The sequence below is a fragment of the Pelmatolapia mariae genome, linkage group LG20 (assembly GCF_036321145.2).
Source record: "Pelmatolapia mariae isolate MD_Pm_ZW linkage group LG20, Pm_UMD_F_2, whole genome shotgun sequence".
Taxonomy (NCBI): Eukaryota; Metazoa; Chordata; class Actinopteri; order Cichliformes; family Cichlidae; genus Pelmatolapia; species Pelmatolapia mariae.
Window position 1 is genome coordinate 27,196,233 of NC_086244.1, and position 26,177 is coordinate 27,222,409.

The 26,177-nt window shown below is 38.5% G+C and overlaps 1 protein-coding gene across 2 annotated transcripts; it reads right to left on the minus strand.

Annotated features, from left to right (window-relative positions):
- Positions 1-1,418: 1,418 nt before the first annotated feature.
- stat6 (signal transducer and activator of transcription 6, interleukin-4 induced) lies at positions 1,419-25,750 on the minus strand. Of its 2 annotated transcripts, none has more exons than XM_063463318.1 (22): positions 25,380-25,750; positions 16,918-17,063; positions 16,643-16,787; positions 16,241-16,321; positions 15,398-15,566; positions 13,358-13,458; positions 12,945-13,093; positions 12,179-12,295; positions 11,897-12,064; positions 10,876-10,963; positions 10,669-10,791; positions 10,405-10,497; positions 9,611-9,814; positions 9,442-9,536; positions 9,224-9,357; positions 7,275-7,424; positions 7,117-7,180; positions 6,996-7,037; positions 6,320-6,355; positions 6,072-6,134; positions 3,817-3,903; positions 1,419-3,722 (listed from the first exon to the last, which is right to left on the minus strand). In XM_063463318.1, the coding sequence occupies exons 2-22, from the start codon at positions 17,049-17,051 to the stop codon at positions 3,695-3,697; spliced, it is 2,271 nt and encodes a 756-aa protein (XP_063319388.1). In that variant the 5' UTR covers positions 17,052-17,063; positions 25,380-25,750; the 3' UTR covers positions 1,419-3,694. The 2 variants fall into 2 exon arrangements, with proteins under 2 accessions (XP_063319388.1, XP_063319390.1); XM_063463320.1 differs by having other exon boundaries at positions 1,420-3,722; positions 7,117-7,177; positions 25,380-25,748.
- Positions 25,751-26,177: the final 427 nt, after the last annotated feature.

Below are 26,177 nucleotides of genomic sequence, written 5' to 3' on the forward strand. Positions count from 1 at the left end.
TTTTAGAGAAAGATGCTCCCTTTTTATTGCCCTCGCTAAAACCACAAAACCAATTCAATCAATTCCATGTTTAGAGTGGTCCTATTGTTTTTTAATAGCAGTTGAAGATCATTAATGCATTTGAATCCAGCCAGATTCGGGCAGTTCCAGGTTTGTGTCTCATCTAGTGAAGCACACACACTCACATTCATATTTGTATTAAAATAAACAACAAAAACACCCAGTGAAATTATTTGGACTTTCAGAAATTCAGTGAAGTTATAATTGCAAATCCCTAAATTGTATTATTGCACCCATATATGCTAACCATTGTTTGTTTATTGTTTTGTTTTTTTATTACTTAATTTCAGTGGGAAATCCGCTGGTTTACATAACCTCCACCATAACCCAAAACAGCTTCCTGAGAATTTGTTTTGGATGGTGACTTCCTGAGATCATTTTTTTTCTCCGAGCTTTAAAGCAGCGCTTACCAGATATTCATGTACAAGTGTGTAAAACTGGTTTGCTTTTACCTTTGCGTGCCTGCCATGGTAAAACAAAGAGAGCAAACCTGACAGGAACAAGCATTTTCTCTTTGGACTGTGCTGTTTGACATGACTGAAGGGTCGTTCTACATCAGCTTGAGGTTAGAAATGAAAGAGTGCATGAGGTGTGACGGCTTCTTGCTGGTGTTAGCAAACACCTGGTGACTTCTCTTTTCTTAACTGTGCTGGGTGGCTCTCAAAGAGTGAGATCACTTCACTGGAAAAGGCCCTCGGATATTTTGGGGGAAGAGACTGAACTCTTTAGTGTGCTTGTACAGGGCGGTGGATGTACACCTTTATTTTCATACAGTCTACACATGAGAGAATGAACTTTGAAGTTGAATTGGCCTGATGTCCCCTCTCTCTTCCATCCCTCCTTCACTCACCCTACCTCCTCCCTTTGTTCACCAGGCAGCCACTCTGTTCCTCTGTCATGAGGGAACATCTTCAGCTGCTGGGATGGAGGGAAGGGGACAAGGTACCGAGATAAGTTAGCATTTTACAAATTTCACCAGAGCAGTCACTGAACCAGATATGTAAGCTGATTCTCTTTCTGCTTCCTCTACATAATTTTTGTGTGTGTGTGTGCGTGTGTGTGTGATTTCCCTGGTAGTGGTTGAGTAGAATTTACATTTTAATGGCCTGTTGAAACTAGAACTTGTTTTCTAATGGGGGGAAAAAGCTTTGTGATGTACAGTGTATAGTGTTCTTTTTTTAAAATTTCGTGACTGTTGAAACTGGACAGACAGGAAATATAATATGCTAGCTATGCAATGTCTCCCATTTGGCTAATGGATTATGGAAGCGACGCTGGTTATGTTATACAGCAATATGGTTTAATTCAATAGACAGCCTTTGTGGTAACAGGCATACCTTCCCAATCAAAATGCCATTGATTATTTTTATATTTAAAAAAATTTTTTTGAAAATGATTAAGTTTCCAACTCCTGTTTTGTCTCCTTTCTTTTAGAGTAAGTGTAATAAAAAAATACAGATTTAGATACATGCTTTCAGTCAGCATAGACCAATAAAGCAATTCTTATATTTATACAGCAATTGTCATACAGTTAATAACACACTTCTCACTCCCAAACGAATCATTTCCATAAACAAATCAGATGAGATTGTGTACCCAAAAGCTGTAATTCATCTGTCCGGAGCTGCTTGTACTGAAAAATATTTTCCACTGTGCAGTGATAACTCATGGATCTTGACTTAAGGGAGAATTTCTTGTAAATAAATTCAAACAAATGTTTTTGACTATTTACAGAAAAAGTGAAATTTTATTTGTCTCCACAGTGAAAGACTATAAGGATTGTAGTAGTATCCGCAGGGTGATATAAACAAAATCACTCCACAAGATATGAAAGGTTAAGTATACATATAACATCTGTTCTCAACATCCAACACACACTGTCATGTGATAACATGCACAGCACTGGCAGTGACGATAGGTAGTGCTAAACTTGTTGTAAAAACATCTTTTATGGGAATGACTGGTTTTGATTAACATTCAATGCATATAAAAACAGCCATAATAAAATTTAAAAAAATAATTAAATTAAATCTCGGACAAGTGAGAAAACACTATAATGTGTCAGAATTACAGTTAGGTCCATGGGTGTTTGGACAACAGCACAATGTTTGTAGTTTTGCATTTGTACTGCACCCCAGGGGTTTCTAAACCTGACAATCAACATGTGATTGAAGTACAGATTTTCAGCTTTAATTCGAAGACTTTATCAAAAGTATTGCATTAAATGATCAGGAATTACAGACTTTTATAGACTATTCCATGGCAAACCCTCTGCTCTCATCCAAAATGCTGCAAAGGGACCCAAAGCAAACTGCTAAAGCAACCCAAGAGTTTGTAAAGGCAAAGAAAATAGGCTATACTTCAATGGCCAAGTCAACCACCTGATCTCAACCCAGTACAGCACGTTTTTCCTTTGTTAAGTACAGAAATGTTAGTTTATCTAGTTATTTTTAAGCCTCTAAAATGGCAGTACTTTCCCGAACTGTTAACGCAATATTTTTGTTAAACCCCTCCCTCTAAAGCTATAAGTCTGCACTTCAGTCACAACTTGAATATGTGATTTAAAAATCCACTGTGGTGGTGTACAGAGGCAAAACTACAAAGATTCTATTATTGTCCAAACATCTATGGATTTAACTGTCTGTTTTCCTGAACTGCTTACTTAATAACATTATTGTTGTGCTTGAAAATAAAGGGAAATAAGGGGAAATCGGTTTGAAAATATATTTTGCTTGGGCCATCAAAATGAGAACTTAAAAAAACATGCACAGTGGCACAAAGTTCGTTGAAAACAATAAAACTAGAACTAGTAAGTATCAGCTGACATTAAACAACAAGAAATTGCTTTGATATAACAGAAAACACAAAATTGAATTTTTAATTGACATACAGTAGATCTAATATAAACTTTGCCCATCACCCTTCATAACTTCTGACATTTTGCGCAGAGTCTGTCAGTGTTGTGACAGTCTCACAGTCACCACTGCCAGAAAAGGTGTTTATTCCTTAATGAGTATTTACCATGCACTATATGCAGAGACTGAATGAATAATATACTGCGAGAAAAGTGAAAACACAAAGGGTTACATACAATGTATGACTAAAATAGACCAACATGCAATATACTCCAGACACTAATAAAACAAAATCCCCTGGTATATTAAAGTCCACTGGCCAGCAATGTCATGTGCCATTGCCCTTTTCATACCCGCTGTCACACTTATGGCCACTGTTGGAAAAATGCTATAGTCTGTACAGTAATCCAAATCTTTTCCTAAATACAAGCAAAGAAACACACACACACAAAACAGAAGAGAAAAGAAAAGCAAAAAGAAAAGACATTAACAGACCTGCCACTAGGCAAGAAACATACAAAGTTCTTGTTGACATGCACACCAAGGCACAGATGGCGGCAAAAAAAGCATTTTTGTTATGGTTTGTTCTCAGTTTTACTTTGGATTTAAACTGATTTTCTCCTGTCGTGTAACACTTTCTTAACATGTTGAGTTCCAGACAAATCAAGTTTGTCTCAAAATCTTCACTGGTCGTATGGTAGCACGTTTGCTACATGCTACAGTCTGGCTTCAATCTCTAGCCGGCTTCTTCTTTGCACAGCCCACAGGAAGACTCTAGATTAATCGAAAAAGGCCAAATCTGGAAGCCTAGAAAAAGAGAGCGCAAGCATAAGATGTTACTGTCTAATAATCAGTCACCATTGCAATGGATGTCATACAGAAATGAACTAAAAAAACGTACATGTTTTCCATGCCAGGAGGTGTTGTTTCATCATCTATTATTTCATCAGGGAACTCTGGTGAGTTGAACGGTGACTGGAACTGTGGCCTGAAAGAAGTAGCAATAGTGAAAAACCACAAAAATAATAAAAATTTAAAAAATTAAAAATACGTATAGACCCCAGAAATCCACGATATACAGTCAGGTCCATAAATATTGGGACATCGACACAATTCTAACATTTTTGGCTCTATACAACACCACAATGGATTCCAAATGAAACGAACAAGATGTGCTTTAACTGCAGACTGTCAGCTTTTATTTGAGGGTATTTACATCCAAATCAGGTGAACAGTAAAGGAATTATGACAGTTTGTATATGTGCCTCACACTTCTTAAGGGACCAAAAGTAATGGGACAATTGGCTTCTCAGCTGTTCCATGGCCAGGAGTGTGTTATTCTTTCATTACCCCAATTACAATGAACAAATAAAAGGTCCAGAGTTCATTTCAAGTGTGCTGTTTGCTTTTTGAACCTGTTGCTGTCAACTGCCAGGATGAGATCCAAAGAGCTGTCACTATCAGTGAAGCAAGCCATCATTAGGCTGAAAAAACAAAACAAACCCATCAGAGAGATTGCAAAAACATCAGGCGTGGCCAGAACAACTGTTTAGAACATTCCCAAAAAGAAGGAACGCACTGGTGAGCTCAGCAACACCAAAAAACTAGGAAGACCATGGAACACAACTGTGGTGGATGACCAAAGAATCCTTTCCGTGGTGAAGAAAACACCCTTCACAACAGTTGGCCAGATCAAGAACACTCTCTAGGAGGCAGGTGTATGTGCGTCAGAGTCAACAATCAAGAGAAGACTCCACCAGTGTGAATACAGAGGGTTCACCATAAGATGTAAACCTTTGGTGAGCCCCAAAAACAGGCAGGCCAGATTAGAGTTTGCCAAACGACATCTGAAAAAGCCGTCGCAGTTCTGGAACAACATCCTATGGACAGATGAGACCAAGATCAACTTGTACCAGAGTGATGGGAAGAGAAGAGTATGGAGAAGGAAAGGAACTGCTCATGATCCTAAGCATACCACCTCATCAGTGAAGCATTGTGGTGGAAGTGTCATGGCGTGGGCATGTATGGCTGCCAGTGGAACTGGTTCTCTTGTATTTATTGATGATGTGACTGCTGACAAAAGCAGCACAATGAATTCTGAAGTGTTTCGGGCAATATTATCTGCTCATATTCAGACAAATGCTTCAAAACTCATTGGACGGCGCTTCACAGTGCAGATGGACAACGACCCAAAGCATACTGCAAAAGCAACCAAAGAGTTTTTGAAGGGAAAGAAGTGGACCGTTTTGCAATGGCCAAGTCAATAACCTGATCTGAATCCGATTGAGCATGTATTTCACTTGCTGAAGACAAAACTGAAGGGAAAATGCCCCAAGAACAAGCAGGAACTGAAGACTGTTGCAGTAGAGGCCTGGCAGAGCATCACCAGGGATGAAACCCGGCGTCTGGTGATGTCTATGTGTTCCAGACTTCAGGCTGTGATTGACTGTAAAGGATTTGCAACCAAGTATTAAAAAATGAATGTTTGATTTATGGTTCTTATTCTGTCCCATTACTTTTGGTCCCTCAAGAAGTGGGAGGCACATTTGCAAACTGTTGTAATTCCTACACCGTTCACCTGATTTGGATGTAAATACCCTCAAATAAAAGCTGACACTTTGCAGTTAAAGCATGTCTTGTTCGTTTCATTTGGAATCCATTGTGGTGGTGTATAGAGCCAAAAATGTTAGAATTGTGTCGATGTCCCAATATTTATGGACCTGACTGTAGGTTCACAGATAAATGCGCGATGTAGTGAGTCCATGAAAGATGAACCGCGATGTGAAGCAGGAATACACGCACATGTATAGATGTTTATTTCCCTGGCACCGTTTAATGTAAATAAAATGTTTTCACATTTTTCTCAAACAGACTGTCAAGTAGCATTGTAAATGTGGTACACAACAGTGAGTTTCCTGTAGATATGCTGTTTTCAAGACGCAATAAAGAATATTCAAACAAATTTGTACACATTTCAATATTTTTTTGTGCCCAGAATCTGAATATCTGATCATTTCTGATAATTTATAGATAATTATGTTGAAACAGGGAGTACGTGGTACGGAAGTGAAATATATAGAGTTATCACATTATCATTGGTTAATATGAACAAATTGCTCTAAATGAGATTAAAAAATGTGTAGGCTTGATACTTACATAGAGAAGCTACTCTGTGAGGTTTCAGGCGCTTGCATTATAGGTGTTTGGACTATAGACTCCCTGCAAATGTATGTAAAATGAAAGGTAAGAACACAATGTGAAGCAAAAGGAAAGTCCAGATCAGTAGAAAAAAAAACAGTGGCTCAATCAGTTATTTAAAAGAAAAACACTGAAAGATTTAAATTAAGTAAGCAATTGGCGTGGATGTTGAGTATAAAAGAGAAATACATAAAAGCAACACTTACACACTGAAGCTAGAGTGAGGCGAGGGCATGGTATCCCTGGACATACAAAATAAAAGCATATAATATGAAGTGTAATCAAAGTCCAAGATAGCAAAACAAAAAAGGCAAACAGTCCAACAGCACAGCTATTGCAACATTATCTTTTCTAACTATTAACAACAAAAACAAAATGAGACATGAAATGAAACATGATCAGGCATAACTGAAGTATATTTTCTAGATTTGAAGCTTCAGTGCATTATGGCATTAAGCATAAATCAGGATGTTTAATTACACCACCTAATGTGATATTTATGCCATACCTACCTTAAATTAACAGTATTGTTCATTACCATTAATGTTAAAATATAATTATTGTTGTTATCCATGAACATTCAAATGCACTGTTTTATTAAAAAAAACAACATCTATCTATCTATCTATCTATCTAAAACTTCAATAACTTTTAGCTTTAAACACTAAAATGTTTGTGTTTTCTTATTTTCATGACAGGTGACCTCATAAATTTCATTGTAAATATAATTGTGACTATAATTGGGTAGCATTGGCAGCAATTACATGAAAGGTGTAATTGCTGCCTGTGCTAAATGACTCTTCCTTAAATAGCAGAGGTGAATGATGGGTTCAGCTGGTGGTATGGAAATACTGTACCAAAGACTGTACAATTGACACTCACATGAAGGAAGATGGTGTACTGGAAGTTGGGCGTTGGGCATCCCTGCAAACATAAAAAGATACACACACATACACATGACATGTTCCCTATATGTATTATTTTGTTATGAATAGATCCTTACATGCCGACTTTAAGTTGGAGAGACACAGGGATGTAACCCGCGTTGGTGGACAATGTAGGCTCTGCTTCAAACCACAAAGAAAGAGGTTAGTTTTTTACTTTCACTTTCTTTTCCTAAACTGAGAACATATGACTGTCTTTGTACAGGACAACCATTACCTGTGTAGAATTTTCTGAAAACATCATGTTTAGGAAATTCAGGATACAGATACGTTATGTGGTCAATGTCGCGGATGCGGTCCCCGAGGCCACGGATCTCAAGATCTCTCTTGGTGAAAGGCTGGATGTTTTGGATTTTTTGTCCCCCATCTGGAAAAAAAAGTTTGATCTGTCACTTCATGTTTATAACCGCCAATTCCAAAAAGAGTCGAAATGCTGTGTAAAATGCAAATATTTTACACAAAAATACTGGCTGCCAACAGCGCTACCCCTCAGCCTCCTAGTAGATGCACCTTTGGTACAAATTTGAAAACTGTAGGTGATTTTCTTGAGGTCAAGGTCACTGAGATTCAAGCTTGTCGAAGATTTTTAGCAGGTGCACATAAGGAGCTTGGAAAGAAAGTGACTGACTTCTTTAAGTTTCTTGAAGATGTTTTTATCTCTCATCCAAGAGGCTTGATCAGTTTTACAACCAAAAGGTGGAGAGTCCCACGTATTTCAACCCTAGTTGGGGTTATCTCTTAAGAAGGTCACTGACCCACTTTTAATCCCATCGCAAGGTAAAAGCGTGGGTCATTACTGACAGAGATTTTGGGTGAAACCACTGTGAGAACAGGTCTCACCCTATCATGTGACCTTTTGAGGTCACCTGAATGCAAGATGTTCTTCTTGCACTTGCACTTTGAGAGGAACACCCTTCAGTATGAAAAGGAATCAGGGAAACTAGTGGATCCCCTCTTGCTTTGACATGAGAGGCAGACAGCCTCAACACAGAAGAGCAGGTGAAACAACTGTGAGACCTTGCATTACGCTGTCACGTGAACTATTGAGGTCACCTGAAAGCAACATATCAGTGAAGCTTGAGACCGCATAGTAGGTGGCAGAGAGTTGGTGTCTTAAGCCACCCGCTCTGTTTGATCTGTCCAAAATTTGAAAACTGGCATCCCTCGGAAGAGTAGCCTTTATCCTTTAGGTCAGTGTTCATTTTGACAGCAGATTTTGCTTTAGTTTTATTCATAATCTTTTGACTAAAATGTCATTTAGTTTTAGTAATAATTTAAACATCTAAATTGTTTTCAGTCTGGTTCTCGTAGACTAAATATCATGGGATTATCCTCAACTACATCTGATTTCTGAGAGTCGCTCCACAAAGTGTCTTATTTTCCCTGACATTAAATATGAAATGTGGTCATATGTCTGCTATTCTCTTATAACATTTTGATACATTATCGTGAGAAACAGGGAGCACCCGTTTCTTGGCAGCAGATCAGACGTGTGCATCTAACCACACTCCACAAGGATAATAATAATAATAATGATAATAATAATAAGAATAATAATAATAATAATAATGGATTGCATTTATATAGCGCTTTGCGAGACCCTCAAAGCGCTTTACAATTCCACCATTCATTCACTCTTACATTCACACACTGGTGGAGGCAAGCTACAGTTGTAGCCACAGCTGCCCTGGGGCAGACTAACAGAAGCGAGGCTGCCATATCGCGCCCTCGGCCCCTCTGGCCATCACCAGTAGGCGGTAGGTGAAGTGAATTGCCCAGGGACACAACGACCGAGGCTGTCCGAGCCGGGGCTCGAACCTTCCGATTACAAGACGAACTGCTAACTCTTGAGCCACGATCGCTACTATTACTGATTGGATCACTTCCAAACTTGTCGCGCCTATGTACACAACTTAATTAGTTCTGATTGGATCCCATGACTCAGGAACATTTCCATCGTGTTTTTATTCGTCAACAAAAGTGTCATCATAGTTTTTGTCATCGTGCATTAGTTTTTATTTAGTTATCGTCTTATTTTTGTTAGGAAAAAAAACCAAGTTGTTGACGAAAACTATGGTGCAAATTATTAGTCAACGAGATTAACATTGCTTTAGCTGCTGAGATGACACTGAACTGAACATTAACCGGTGGTCTGTCAACACTTACTTTCAGTAGCAGACACATAAGCGATGGTGATGCCTCCAATTTCCGAGTCACTAAATCGAAGCAGGAATGTTCCATTGGGTCTGTCTTTGAGAATCAGGTGGAGATGCTGCTTCCCAATAAAACCAAATATCAGCCTGTTGGAGCAAAACATTATAAGCCTTTTTTTTTATCACAGGCTATTAACATTCACTGGTGAAACAGCAGCAGAAGCTTCCTACCCTTCGCTCCAGTAGGTCTTCAGGTGTTTCTTGGTTAGCTCCATTACTCCCTCAAACCACTGCCAGAAGGTAAACGGTCGACCTGGGAGAACCTCCTGTAATGTTGAAAGGCACCGTAAGATTTGTAGGTCAAACTGACCTGTGCCAGCGAATAGAAGCACATGCGTACCTTATTAAACTGGGCCCAGGAAACCATCATGTTGCTGAAATCCTCATTAAAGTCGGGCTTATCAAAGACCTTCTGTGCCAAGAAGTGTTGGTTGTACTGGTCTAAGTTGTGCTGTGTCCCAACCTCAGATGTAAATTTGCTGTTGAGAGTGGTGTACATCATCCTCCACGGCACGCGGTCCGGCACCACAAAGGGTAGTCTGTCCTGATGGCAGTGACATAAAGGCTGATAAAGCAAAAACACTGATACACATATTTTTTTTTTTTTAAATTTGTGAGGGGACGAGTAAAACCAAATTTAAAATGGAAAGAGAAAAAGAAAAATATATAAACGCACTATTATGGCAATGTTAAATGCAAACTTCAAATTTTGGTGAACTGCGTTTATTCCCTCATGATAAATGTCTGCTATTTGTTTATGTTCTATTTTTATGACACTTCCACTTTCCCACACACGGGCTCTAGGGACACTCAACTCTTGCCAAGTTCAGGAAATCGGGTCAAGTGAGTCACTGCATATCTAAATCCAAAGGATATGCTGTTAGCTGCTGCTTCTCCATTTGTGCATTTTATAAGCCACACCTCTCTCCTAACAGTCGCCTTTGTGTTTCTTCCACCGCAAGGGGAAGTTGATATAATGCCTCGCCAGTCCCTGCTGAATTCCAGTTCAGGGGTGAAGTCAAGAGTATGAAGCACATAGTGTATGTTGTGGCTTTCAAACACTTGTAACAGCAGAAAAGACAAGCTGCAATACTGAATGTAAAAAAAAAAAAATCAAAAGAACTTCACACTTACTCGCTCAGAAAATGCACAGTCCCATATGATGGTGGCCACAGCGTTGTTGTCTTGACTGCCGTGAACAATAACAACCACTGGCTGAGAGATCACCTGTAATCAGACATGTTACGTTACCCGACCCCTTTAATAGTCACCATAACTACACCGTATGTGTGCTCAGCATGCATTCAACAAAACAGATCATAAGTTAGCAAAATAACTCAAGTCAACTGTGTAATGTGAACAGTTAAACAACAGTCAGAACGCCGGATAGGGTCAAACCTGTATCCTGTACGGAGTCTCACAGCCTGTGATGTTGATCTCTGAGGAGAACAGGAGGGCAAATTTCTCCTCTGTCACAGACTCTGATCCTTTTCTGTCTGCTCTCTTGATTTTCTTGATGGACTGTTAAATCAAAAAAAAGTTTGCATTTCCCAACGATGCTGAACATCAATCAAATATGAGCTGTAAATGTAGACCCGCACATACCATGTTTCTGAAGTTGGAGCATGTGCTCTTGGTGGCTGCGTTGTGTTCTAGGACGGCCGAATTGTTGATGAGTTCACCAACATTATCACTGCAGGTAACATAATTTTATTGTCAGTTATTTCCTCATACAACTACTGGATAGTCAGTACCTTGATATTAACCACTTAAAGTTTTAACCTCTGTAGTAAATTTGATTTAATTATGTGCTAATCTACAAGATGCTAAAAAAACAAACACGATCGTGACATACATCCTGCACAGCCTAAGATCAAATTTACACAGCAATAATGCTAGTTGATAATATGAGGTATTCAGTGTTAACTAATAAATCTAGTCAAAATGAAACCAAACAGCTGACTCTGTTGTTAATGTTACTGTAGATAAACGCTACAAATGTATAGTTAGGCTTACTCACACTTTTGCCTTTCAAGTAAATAATAAATGGTTGCAGCTGATTTCCGTTATCTATATATCCACATTATTGTGTTAAAATAATGTGGGAAATAATTATTTTAAGAATTTTGGTGATTTTAATTTAACTGTGAACACAACATTTAAACTTTAATAACAATTAATAACTTTAATAATCCAACATGTTCCACAGCAAATAACAGGAGCTTTAGAAGAGCTTTGAAAGTTAGGTGTGAATGTTTCCTGCCAATTGTGCTATAAAGAATAAGTAAACGTGCCCACAGCTTCCACACTTCCGATGTGGGGAAGATTGCAACATTAAGTACATGTTAGATCTTGTCCCATGCTCTGTTTGCTCTGCACAATTTTCTGCAGGTTCTTTGTGGCCTATTTGCTCTGTGTGGCACAGGCACACCTTTGGGGAAGCAGACACACAGACCTAACGCTTCTTATGCATCCATGACAGAGACAGAGAGCAGAGAGCAGAGGAGAGAGCCAGCGATGGAGCTTGGTCACAGTTTTTATTTCTTCCCTCACAATTTGCCACAGTGAGGATATTCTGTCAAAGTGTGAGGGATTTCAGATTCCAGCCCAGAAACACACGACTCACCCATGTACAGTTGCCAAGTTCCTGGCCTGCATTTCATTAATGATCTGCGCCTTCACCAACACAGGCTTCCCAGGAGCTACCTTCTCTCCCAGCAGATATCGCACAGTTGTGGAGAACTTTGACTGTGTCTTTATCACCTGTGGGGGCTGCTTGTCCACTATAAGAGAGCTGAAAGGGTTACAGAGTTAGAAAACTGTCTTCTTCTTTTAAAAAAAGGTAATAAAGTGAGTCCTTTACACTGCTGTTTGTGAGACAAGAAAGGAAACAATGGGACTGTACTACCTTTCAATCAAAACCTGCACAAGTTGTGACAGCCCTTCCTGGAGCTCTGAGGTCAGTTCCCCAGTCAGCATCAGCTCTTGTCTCAGGTTTCCATTCATCCCAAGAAGCTGCTCAGCCCTAACAGAGAAAGTATAGAAAGAAAGCAAAAACACAAACACCCAAGCTAGTAAAAAATGCAAAATATTTGTTTAATAACTGACCAATTTATACATTTATAATTCATACAGTCATTCTCTATCAGAGATTTTTTTGTCTGTGTTAAATAAGCTGAAATTCTGATGGAGTCATTGGAGTGTCCAGTAAGTGGTGGTTAAAATCGGTAAGTATTCAAGAAAGTGATTACAGTTTATCCTGAGGAGGGATATAAAAAAGGACTTGAATCTAATGGTAGATTGGAGATCACCAAATTCACCAAACTGCAATCCATCCAAAATTTCTAATAATTCATATTTGAGCAAAATGAAGATTTAAACAACAGATCAAACCAACTGCCAGGCCGACTTTGCTACATCTGAATACTGATCAATAAAGTTTTCAAATAAATCCAAAAATCACTGAAAATACGCCGACTTCAAAAATCCATCTCTTAAATGAGAGTGCGGTATGTTACTGGATTGTGTGCATAAAGGTGCCCTCTTTTTAGTGTTAAACTTGGAACATAAAAACAAGTGTGTCAAAGACACTGAATTGTGGGTTTTAACCAGGACGGCATAAACCAATACCACAAACGCTGTGAGTACAAATAGTGGAGTGGTGTGCAGCTCACCAGGTCTGCAGGGGGCTGAGGTTGTCATCAAAAGGAAATCCTATGGCTGCTTTGCGCTGCTCCCACCTCCACTCGTTCAGCCTGTTAAGAAATCGGTTCTGGCAGATGCCCAGCAGCTCCATAGACTCCTTCAGCAGCTGTGAACGTTTCTACAAAAACCAGAAACCAAATACATTGCAATTTGATTATTAACTGAAAACAAGTAATCAAGTAATAACTGTTTATCTATTAACTACCAGTGTATTTAAATGAGCTGAGGAACATCAAAAAATCAAACAGGTTTAATTAAACGGGATGAAGATCTCGTCTTGTTCTTTGGTGTTAATAATCTGAAAATTTCTAAAGATATTTAGTTTAACTTCTCTCGAGGATGTCAGTAATGTTGATGGTGGTAACATAAGCCCCTGGCTCACCGTGGCCATTGCTTGTATATTGTACTCCAGCTGTTGGATGTGAGCCTGAAGTTTCTTGATTTCTGCATTTGCAGAATCCAGTCCATTCTGCTGGAACGACCCTGTTAAAACAAGAAGCAACATGACATGTCGAGTCTTTCCTGCATTGTTGGGAAATGCTGCTTTGCTTTAAGTTAAAAAATAAAATGGCATTCCTGTGCTGTACGTAGAAAACGTTTTTTTTCCCCCTCAGAAACAAGCTTTCTGGCAAAGAAAAGATTGCACAACCTAAAGGTGAGTTTCTTTTGACAGACTGACTTTTATGTTGGAGCAGCGGACACACAGACCTAAAAAAAAAAGGGAACATTCATCCATCCATTCATCCTCTTCCACTTATGCAATTCAGGGTCACAGAGGGTTGGAGCCTATCCTAGCTATCACAGGGCAAAAAGTGGGGCGCACCTAATGTCTAATGTCTGAATTATGCCTAAGTCAAAAAGCCACATTGTAACCCTACTCCACAGTATTCCACCCAATCTGACCTGCATCTGCCAAGAAATGTGACAACACACTGAGTCGACAGAGTCCGCAACAACTTGAATGGCGTGCAAGGTTGCGGTGAGGAGTTTTCAGATTCCATTGAAAGTTAGGGTTCCCACAGAAAGACTAGATTTGCAAACTGACTTAATCCATGTATGTCTTTGGACTGTGGGAGGATACGCAAACTGTTCACATAAAGGGCACGGTCAGCCACTGGATTTTAACCTACGACCTTCTTGCTGCAATGAATGAATAAATGATCAGTATTTATTCAAGTTTGGATGTATGCGTTTGAAAAAAACATTTGCATAATGCTTTCTTTAAAAAGTGTAATTTCAATACGGCACATGAGTACAATCAAAGGGTTTAACTGCATATATGTGTTCATTCATTCTGAAAAACTCTTGTTTTTTCTCTGTTGAATGTTTATTATCAGTCATTATTAAGACAAAAATATTTTTATCCAGTTACTTGATTAATAAAATGAATAACTGATAGATTACTCTATTATCAAAGTAACTATTACTAAAATAGCATGCAGCCTGTTTCATTTGCTCCAACTTTTTCTTGTTTTTTTCTTTGTCCTTTACTTCGTACTTTAGACTGTTCGTCTGTTTTAATAGCTTTCTTATCAAAAATATAAAACAGATCATTTCCTTAGGGATTAGTATTCTGATTCTGATTAATCAGTAGCTGCAGCCCTACAAACAAAACAACCTTGTGGTTCCAACAGCTTCACTGCTTGAACAATTAAATGCATAATAAAAAATTATATCTAATCATACTTCTTTGAGAACATCATGCAAGTACTGTTTATGATGAGGGTCAAATGACCAACATTAAACAAAAAGCACCACGTAGAAGTCCTTTGGTAGTGGGCAGCACCTCCTCTATTGATCATTCAGTTTTATTGGGTCTTCAAAAAGTGAGTGTGTGCTTCACATTTTATCTTACTACATTAAGTCTTGTATATAATTAGACAAAGCTTGACCTCAAAAACGGCTTGACACATCAAATCAGATAAAGATAAAAATAAATATCACTAGCAACATCCCCAGACAATGGGGTTAAGGTATCTAAAAAAAACAAAAAAAACGCCAACATCCACTTAACTATGCCATCTCTACTTATTCTGCTTTGAAAAATGATAACATCTGCCACTTCCTACTGAGCAGACCAGCTAGAGCTCCATTCGCAGCACCTGGATGTTTTTAATTTATGTCGCCGCCAGAGAATGATCTTCTAAATAAAGTTTTTATGAAAACTCTTTCTTTTTCAAGCATTTAAAAACAAATCCTCCAAAAAAATTAACAAGTGGAATTAAAATAGCTGAACAGACTGAGAAGCAAAGGAAGCAGAAAATAAAAAGAGATTATGATTTAACCTTGAAAAACAGGAACTCTGATGTAAGCTGCATTTTTGCAGTTGAAGTTTTTTGGCAATTATTACTGCGGTCTGACTGCTTACGGTATTTAAGGCATGTAATCATTCATGTACCGCTAAAGGAAAACATGCATTTACCCTGTGTGTGTGCACTCTCAAAGTTTTGCCTCTCCCAGTTAAGCTCCTCTTGTATCTGGTGCATCTTTTTTCGGATCTCCTGGACTTCGAGCACCTTCAGGACCAGTTGGTCCACGTCCTGCTTGGATATATCGTTCGTCTGGTATGCTGGGTACTGTGCAGGGGTGGTCTATAAACAGAAAAAACATTAAATGGACTTGCAAAGCACCACAGCTCGACCTTTTTTGCTTTTGTGGGTTTTTTACACAATACTTTACACAATTAAACATAAACTGTGTCTGGTAAACACATCAGCTTCACCTAGTTCCCCCTGAGATATTAAACTTGTACATTTAATCCCTCTTCAACAATACTTCTCATCAATTCTGCTCTGTTTACAACCACGTGGCTTGTGACTGCCAGCTATTACCAGTGTATTTTTATAAGGGTAGAAGTAAACTTGAAACAATGAGCTGTTTTATGTTGCAAGATGACATCTTTGGAATTCATTAAGGAAGATCTGTAATCACTCATCTATCTGCTTTCGTGGGTGTTGTTGTGCTGTTTTTCTGTTCTTAAAACCGCTCGCTCGCTCTCACTACCACTTTCCCACACTGTCAATCTCAATAATGAAATAGTTACTCTAGTTCAATCAGAGCCAATCAGCCTCCACTTTACGTGGCTTAAATCTGTGCTCTCCGCTTGCAACACGCTTCCTCCCCCCATCTCCACCCCACCAACTTGCCACACCTGCAGTAACACTGTTCCTATTGACAGACTCAAAGATGCTTTAATATCAAGGATTTGAACTGTTGCTACTACTGGGGATTTACGTTTCAGCAGGAAATCTACGCAGGGACTTACTCCGGTTATCAGAGCCCTCTCCTGCCTGAGGACGTCTCTGACCATCAGTGCAAACTTCAGTGGCTGCGGGTAAAGCACTTCCTGTAAAATAAGCAAATAATACCACTAATTATAAGCATGCAATGCAATAATGAATGCAAATGATATCAAAGACAATGCATTCCTAACATGTATGTTGTAGCAGGTTTAAGGAAGTTTCTAAAGTTTTCATAAAGTCTACCAAGGTTTTAGCATTCTTCAGAAGTTTGAAGGGGTCCAAGCAACAAATGCTGCAGAAGGTTGAAAAATCTGAACAGGAATTTCTGCAAAGGTGAAATTTTATGGGTGATGGTAAAGCCCAAAAACTAAAATAAAATGTCACTTTCTTTTTAAAAAAATTGATAATTTCTTTGGCTTTATTACCATGTTCCTGCTCATCTGCATCAGCTTCATCTTCTCGACAACATTGGCATTCTGCTGAGCAACGGATTGCAGCATGCTGATACCCTGGTCCAACAGAATTTGAGCTTGACTCTCTTGCTCTACCTTTTCCTGTGAAAAGTCCTCCCTGCGAGAGCACACACACACACAGTCCATTATGAATAAACACATGCAATATTTATTAAGAATAAACATGCATAGTGTGTATATATAAACTATACAAGCATGTACATGTACAGTATGTGTGTGCATCATACCATCGTTGGTTCTCTATCCATTCAGATATGTAATGCCTGACTTCAATCGGGAAGGAGTTTGGTGGATAGAGGCTGCTGACTGTCTCATAAGGCAGATGCTGCAAAATCTGGGTCATGTGCATCCACTGGGCCATGATCACGCAGGGCTAGGGAGTAAAAAGAAATGACATGTTTCTAACCTTTCCCATGACTTTTTTTTTTTTTTTTAAACACAGTGGAACTAAACAGCGCATCTTTCTGATTTAACAGCATATCAACATTCAGGTGCTCCTTCATTCACCAGGTGACGCTACAGTCAGTAGTGTTTGATTTGATTTTTTACTCTAGATGCCCCTCCTGACACAAGGGAGCTGTGCCTCCTCTGGGATCAGACTAGAGAGCTTTTCCTTGTTAGGCTAATGTGTTAACCACTACTTTATGGATCCAGAGGGAGAAAGAGAATACAGATCAAAATTATCTGAATGTTTGTCAAAGAGACAAGAGCTGGATTTTTTAGGTCAGCGGAGAAAAGGTTAGGTTTTTTTTATTTATCACCCAATATGATTTTCATCTCTATACACACATACACATGCAGTATGTAACACTGTTCGTGTTTTTATAAACAAGCCAGCCCTTTAGCCCTGACAACCATCTGTTCAGCCGACTCTGCAACATGTGCTGAAAGCAGGCCTGAGCACATTTAAACAATGAGAAAAAAACTGAGCTGCTCTGTTGACACCATATTTTATTTCCTACCTATCACTAGTCGCCCTTTCCTGCATACCAGACAGCACATAAGCCAAACAACAGTAACTGTGAATCTCTGTGATAGGCCAGTATTGGTTGGTCGTACTAAGGATCCACTGAATAGCATAACAAAGCAACAAATTGATTATTTTTTATTAATTTGTAATATCTGCAACAGATATCAGAGCTCAACTGCACCATTAGCAAACATGCACATACGCTGTTCATAAACAGTTTACCGTATGCACAGCTGTGGAGATATAAATGTTATAAAATGATCCTACTGGGATCCACCAACTACATGCTATGAGCTTAGGATAAACAGTCTAATTGCACGCTTGTTTTTCTAAGGCTAACATGAAAGTCAGACAGTTGACCATAAGTTAAACTTTCCAACAGGCATGTTGATAAGCCGTTTGATTTTCACAAAGCCTTACATCTTTTGACAGTAATACTGTAATTATGTAAGTTGAAAAGGATTTCCTGATTCATTATTAATGTAAGTTGGTGGAAACATGAGGCACATATTGTAGGACCTCTCCAACAGAAATGATATGCCTTTTAAGGCGGTGTGACACAAGCAAGAAAATTCTCATTCCCAAGTCATGATTTCTGTTTTGTAACATTGAGCAACTTTTTTTAAACTTTTGTATCTTAACTGACAAAGCAAAGCATTGCGTAACAGCTTTTCCACCGAGCAAGCCACAATTCCTAAAATCCAGCAACTATCACTCCACAGCTGCAGAGATTAGTGTGCGCACGTGTGCATTGGATTGCGTTTGCAGTGTTACATATTCACATGTACGTTTTTGCATTTTGAATAGCAAACTTTTGACAAAGTGCACTGCTTCAAGAGCCTCTTTAATATAAAAAAAAAATGTCAATTTTTATTATGTTATAGTCTCACATTTATATTTTACTGAAAATGTAAAAAATGCATCATCTCAGTGTTGTGGCACTTTTCACCATGCTATCAAAAGCTTTGTCAAATATAAACAGCTTTTCAGATCTTTATCTTTAAAAATGCCAGCATGTTAAAAACAGTAACTGGCACAACCACAAAGGCAAATGTAGAAGTCTGTCTGTGTGTAGACATTTTGTAAACACAAAAACACAGCAATGTAGCAAAACACAGTAATAAAACCCAGTTTAAACATGGTTGTAATCTAAAAGCTCATCCGTACAACTAACAGTAATTGACCTGTTACCTGTTACAGTAATTAAATTCTTCCGAGTCCCGGCATTCTTGTGGACATTACGTTAATATGCAACACCCACGTAAACATCGCCGTAGATCTGACAACCCCCATAAAACCCACTCCTTCCCTATAAGGACAACACACACCACTAAGGATGAGTCATGAACAGGAACACAACAAGAGATTCAAAACTGTTGATCTGATTCACATCCCAATAAGATCCAGCAGTAAAAGTCTATTCCACAGAAGTGCCACCCCTCAGGTCACAGAATCCCAACATACTGAGGTGCTATGCAACATTACACAACAATACAGCCAGTTTCAATGTTCAGAAGAAACTTATCATGTTAAGAGTTTTAGTAGAGAGCAGCTCACTCTAACCTGACATGATCATTTAGTGACCAGTCTTTATATGCTTATGAAAACTACAACTACAGATATTATGTTTGATTTCCCCACTTCACTCATGGTGGGAAAATGTATGGTAAATGTAATGTTGAATCCTGTTAATGCTGACGCTGAGAAACCATCTATGAAGAGACGTTTATAACAGTAAAGGACTTTATAACTTTGACATAGTCCTACATGAATATGATTGAATATTACTAGTCAGATGGTAGCAAATCGCTTGATGAATAAATGCACAAAGAAGCCAACACAATGTACATGTTTAATTTGAATTTTTACAAATTGTTACTATAAAATAGAAACAGCATAACAGAAATAACTTCAATGTACATGTGATTGGCATTTCGTGTTCCTAGCTCAGAGGGAAATGTGTGGAAAAAACCTACAGGCTGGAATACAGGTCTTTCTGATCTTGTTTCTTGTGTTTTGACTGAACTGGTTCTAGAGTTATAATTATGTAGGTGTATGCAGGAGTATGAAAAAAGACAATGGAATTATTTGAGTCTTTTCTTCTTGCATTGATCCTGTGTTTATATACTGGGTTAGGGCTTTTATAAAGTGGCTCTTTGTTGTAGCCAAAAGGCTGGTTTGTTCGACAGTTTTACAGGTATGTTTACACTGTCAAGCAGCAGTTTATAACAAAGTTCTTATTCTGTCAGTTATATTAGAATCTTGCCGTGCTATACTAGCTATACTGGTTGGGTTAAAGATTAGACCCTAATAATGACTTTGTTTGAGTTAAAGTGTTTAATCCATCACTATCTTAGCCTTTTCCTCTTTAAGCTGCTTAACAAACATAACTGAATTACTGCCAAGTCAGAGGGTTGCAAAATACAACACTGATGTTTAAGAAACAACTGTCGCAATCAATCAAAGAATAGCATCATAGCATATTTGTCAGATTACCAATTCAGGCTTTTAGTGGTCTCTGCAAGTTTCTGCCCCTTATGTCACTAGTTTGTAGATAGACGTGGAAACTCGTGCCTGCCTGCCAATTCCTTGCATTCTGTGCCTACGTTTTCTGTCATTTATTTAACATTTTTCCATTAAAGAACACTAATCGGTTTATTTTTTTCAAGACTGTGCATGTTTGTATTGTGTGATTACATAATATGATTATACTAGCGTTGTCTCAACATCAGGAGCCTGCTGCACGTACATCCCTCTGGTGTGCAGAACAGCTTTCCAGCATTTATCCCCTGAGAGTAACTCAGAATGATCAAGTTTCTTCTGTCACTATTTGGCCTCACAAGTTGACGTAGATGACAAAACTGCAACAAGTCCAGTTGAAATCGTTTGCCAGGCCAAATATTTACTTCCTATTTCTATGATAATGTCTAATATAGGCTAGATGTGAGTGGACGTGTCATATCATGGGAGTTTCCCCAGTTGGGAGGCGGGGGGTTCTACAGTGTGGAACAAAGTTAAAGAAAGAGATCACTTAAAATTGTCTTCTAACATGTAAACTTGCTCATATTATTCAGTTCTACACAGATTATTTTATGGGAGTTTGCTTTTTCAAGCAAATCTTTATCACATGGCTACAATATGATTGTCTTTTCTGGTTGCATTTTCATAAAGTTACCCAAAATGTGCAGCATAGAGAAATCCCCCTTAAACGGAAGCACTGCATGATCAGCAAATGAAAACAGTAGTTTTTATCTGACTGGCACTTTTGCTGTGAAATGTAACAATTTAAACGAGAATCCATCAGGACAGCTGAGAAAGTGTGCAACAGTTGTATTATGTTTTGTACTTTATCACTTTGTATTATTTTTCCATATTCATTATTATTATCAGTTAATGCATTATTTAAAAACCTTGGCCAGTGAAGGCTTTTGCAGTGTTTCAGAGACTACGCTGTCTGCAGACTGCCCTGGTGAATTCAGTCAAAATACGAAGGATGACAGACGCACTGCTACACAGACACTGAGAGAAAAAGCATTTCTGAAGAAGCTCATTCGCATCTTGTTGTTGTGTTGATGGCCAAATGTGTCACCAGGTCAAGGTACGCTGTCATAAACAAACAGTGCCATAAAAAAGCCCCTTTTATTTTCACAGCTCAACACTTTAAATTGTGTAATAAAAACAAATATTCAGCTTTTCACCAGGGATACAATATATCTATTTTTTCTGAATAAACATTACTGGGTGAAATAGGGAAAAACCCATACCTACCTGAAGACCTTCTGTTCATATCATTATATATGATAAAATCTGTTACGGGGTAGTCAAACCATAACTGGTCATTTTCCACTGGCATTCTCAGAAACCAATGTGGGGAAATTTGCTTTTCTTATGCGACTGTTTTGAACTGGTTACTTATGAAAATAAGAAAATCGAATTATATGACTAGAGAAAATCCTATAATTTGGCTCATGGGAAGAAGAATGACTCCTTTAAGCCTTTTCGTTAACTTCACTTTCTAAATATACACCCTTCCTAACACAATCTCCTACCACTGACAGTAAATAAAGATTACTTCTAATTATTTCATCATTTCAATTCTAAATCAGCCATTCAATTATTCTGTAAAATGGTAGAAAAAAACAAAAAATCCCATAGAAGGTTAAAAACCTTTTGGAAAATTTGTTTTGGTGATGAATTCAATTTAAGTCTAAAACAGCAGAGCAACTCATCAGTGATCCAAAGTACCTCCATATTTCAAAAACGTGTTGCTACTTTTTGTTTCAAACAATAGCAAATATAATATAATATAATATAATATAATATAATATAATATAATATAATATAATATAATATAATATAATATGCAGAAAACACACTCAACCTTTACTTTTGGTGACTCATACATATCAAAAAAATTCTGACTAATAGTAAGAGTAACTGATTAATAAAATCAATTGATTACTTGATGAGTTCATATTCAATTCTTGAAAAGCAAACGTTAAATTGCTGCTGAGTGATATTTTTTATTACAGTTTACAGAAGATTCCTACAGATCTACAGTTATAACTATAACCATTCAGAAACAAATCCTATAAAACATCAAGATCGAGTCTAAATTTTGCTTTGGCCAATGTTGAGAGCATTGCCAGAACTCGAGCTGCTCCGCAAGTCAAACTAGATGATTTCCTAACATTATGCTTTATAACTGGTCATGCCATAGTAGAGTCATACACGAATGGATCCACGCATATCTAAAAGAGACAGAGAATCCCCTTGAAGCCTGGACATGTTCGCCATTTAATCTCTTAAGTGAACTAGTGAGTAAATATACTAAAAAACATAACAAGTAATGATTGACACTTATTTAAAAACATGGCGGGATATGAACAAATACACTGAAAGTAATCCTATACTGAGTTACCTAACACCTTTTATAAATAATCGGCACTTTACACCTGGAATGACAAGTGCAGTATTTCAGAGATGGCTTGGCGCAGGAATACGTGTGGTTGGTGATTTGTTTAATGGGAATGTTTGTATGTCTTTTGAGCAGGTCCAAAAGAAATATGGTATACATCAAATTGATTTTTTTGCATTTTTACAGGCCCGTCACTTAATTACTTCAAGTTTTGATACTTTACACAATACAATGCAACTAGTACTCATGGAAAATTTCTTTTTACATTTAAACGCAGATAAAAGTACTATAAGACTATTTTATAATACACTACAAGGCCATAACAAACTTTATTCCTTAATAATAGATTTAAAATTGATCCGAGTAGGTCAGCACAATGGACTAAATGTAAATCTGCGGCGGGGACCTACTTGCACTATCTTTGGACTTGCTCAAAAATTTCAAAATTCTGGCTCTGTGTAACAAAAGAATTAAAGGGTATACTTAAAAGCAGAATACAAAAAGATCCAGCTCAGTATTTATTGGGGCTGCCAACTCTGAACAAATTTCCAGATAAAAACAAATATAAACTACTATGTAAATTATTGTTCTTGGCAAGAAAATGTATTGTTTTTAATTGGATCAATGAAAAACCACCAACTCAGTGGTATAAAGAAATCTTTAGAGTCTTACCAATGGAAAGACTGAGTGCAAAACTAAGCGGATATATGGCGCCCTTTAATAATAATAATGGATTGCATTTGTATAGCGCTTTTCAAGGCACCCAAAGCACTTTACAAATCCACTATTCATTCACTCTCACATTCACACACTGGTGGAGGCAAGCTACAGTTGTAGCCACAGTTGCCCTGGGCAGAATCAAGGCTGCCATATCGCGCCATCGGCCCCTCTGGCCAACACCAGTAGGCGGCAGGGTAAAGTGTCTTGCCCAAGGACACAACGACCAGGACAGAGAGCCCAGGGATCGAACCAGCGACCTTCCAGTTACAGATGCGCTTCCCAACCCCCTGAGCTTCGGTTGCCTTACCTGATGATCTGAGGGAAATTTTACAAACCCAACCTGCCATCGGCAGCCCCACTCCGATGGCAGGTTGGGTTTGACAAATGTGTAAATTATTTACTATCTACCATACTGTATTAGTTTTATATGTCTCAGACTGCTTTTTGTGTTGTTGTTTTGGGTTTTTTGTTTGTTTGTTGTTGTTGTTGTTGTTGTTGTTGTTGTGTATCAAAAAAATCAAATAAAGAGATATTTAAAAAACAAACAAACAAACAAACTAGATGATGGCAAATTACTTTCAAATTAGCAAAAGGATTTGTTTCTACATTATGTTCTGAAAAAGAAAAGTTCCAGTATACATACCAGTCTGGCAGACCAATATCAGCTGGCCAATACATCAGTCAGGCTCTACTAAGGAGAATCAAAACTAGTTTTAAATGCTGAATGTGGCATTTCTTATTTCTCAGCCTGACAGCTAACTTCACAATGAACTCAACCAGGACATCACAACTAAAGCATTTGCTTCCCCTACTGACCAAGCAAACCGTATCTTTTGAAGCTAAACGCCAAATCATCCTTTTTCTGATAAGTAAGGCTAAAGTTCCCTGTGCTTTAACTGAGATCACCAAAAATTACTCCCCCGGCAACTGAAAAAATTGTGCACAAAGCTGAAGTACAACATGTAGAGTGAGCAAGGCCCTCGGTTTTGACACAAATAAGGAGAGATTTCTCCTCCAAGGCCAACACAGATTATGTTGTGTGCAGCGTAGACAGACGCAAACATAAAAGCCAAGAAAATGCAGAAGAATGTAGAGAACAACCACTTTTCCGTGTGCAAAAGCATCTCCCTCTTTGCAGCTTATGCTTGGACTCTTTTGTGTGAGTGCAATAAAATAAAGGTTGTAGAGTCACACACAACAGTCACACAAATCAAACTATTTGATTTGAAAGAGAAACCAAGAGACTTCCGCTTGTTTCTTTCGTGTACTGTGGGAAGTAGTGGGGAGGACTCTCATGTTTCTAGGACTGCTAACTGATGGCTAGTTTATAGTGTGAATCATTTTCATGATTGTGCCCATCTGCCTGCCAGGAGCGCTGCCTTATCTCTGAACATTTGCAGGACATATCCTTGTCTTCACACAGCACACATCAGCTACAAGGTGTGTGTTGTTTTCACAGAGGTGCCAGGCTGAAAACTGGATCCCTGCCAGAGTAACTATCTTTAGTTATTCTAAAGACTTAAAGTGCACACTTGCACGCAAAGGAAATGTTGTTTTACTAGAACTATAATATTTGTGAGATGTCATAAGATTACTGCATTCGATGATATGAACTTGATGCCTATAATTATTTCTGGTTCCATCCAGTATAAGTGTTGATGCCACAAAAACGGCACACATTTTGGAGTAACGAGGGTACAGGATGAAACAGTTGGACAGCAAGGCATGAAGGGAGGGACTAAGGTGAACAGGCAACATTCATGCTGCCTTGATAATTACACAACTCCCTTCCATGTTTCGTAAAAGACAAGTATTTACCAAATACTTATTTATAAGATAAAAATATCTTTTTAAAAAAAATCATAATCACTATTTTGGTGTTCAAAAAAGTAAAACGTGACAAAACCGCGATGTAAGGCTGTATTTAAGGCCGACGGACGTCCATCCTGCCTGTTGTTTCACAAGCAAAACATGACAAACACTCACACATCATCCATTACGCGCGATTCTAGGAACTGACACGGTTTCGTACTGAGCGGAGATAACACGAGCAGAATGAAACAAGGCACATTGACGCTTACCTTCGGCTAAGTAGAGAACTCAAAACATTGAAAAAAAACAATAGCTGCAGCTCGTCGCCTCTTCCCCCTCTGCTGGGCTTACAAGTCCACCGAACAGTCCTACAGAACGTGCCCTTCCTCCATCACTCAGTGTCTCGACGTAATGCTGAAGCTGAATTCGGAAAGCTGGGCAATACGCGTCGATAAAACAGAAGAAAACGGAACTTTCGGTGCCAGCCGTTCGCGCTGGGCGCAGGCAACTTTTAACAACGTAGAAACTAGGTTAGACTCACTTCCCTGTTACGCACGAACAGAGGAGCGCGCTTTATTTCCTGCCTTCAAGTTCGCACATGACCTGTGTGTACTGTGTGTTTGCAGTTGGGACAGCTACCAGGGCTGCTGTATGATTCGCAGCGAAGTGTTCCCGAACAGGAAAACTGTTCTTTTTTTCTCTTCTTGTTTTTTAGTCTGGGACTTGTGTCTGTCTCGTCATTGCTGTGGAATTTAGGCTACGTGAATTTTGCACTGTCTGTGTCTGTGGAAGACCGCGAGAGGGGGTATACTGCTACCTCGGTATTTATCATTGCGCTGAAACAGAAACTGTAAGTGTAGTGGGCATGGTGAACTTCCAGAGAACGAGTCGTAGGCGGAGTAATGTTGAGTCATTTTGCAACATAATGTAGTCTGACTTCCAGTAAGGAGACACATGATACCATATCTGCAAATGGCAGTGCATTCAAGAGGGATAACTTCCCAACGGTAAAGCAGAGGGAAACTTATCAGACTCGCACTATTCGTCAACATGAAGGATTTAACTTT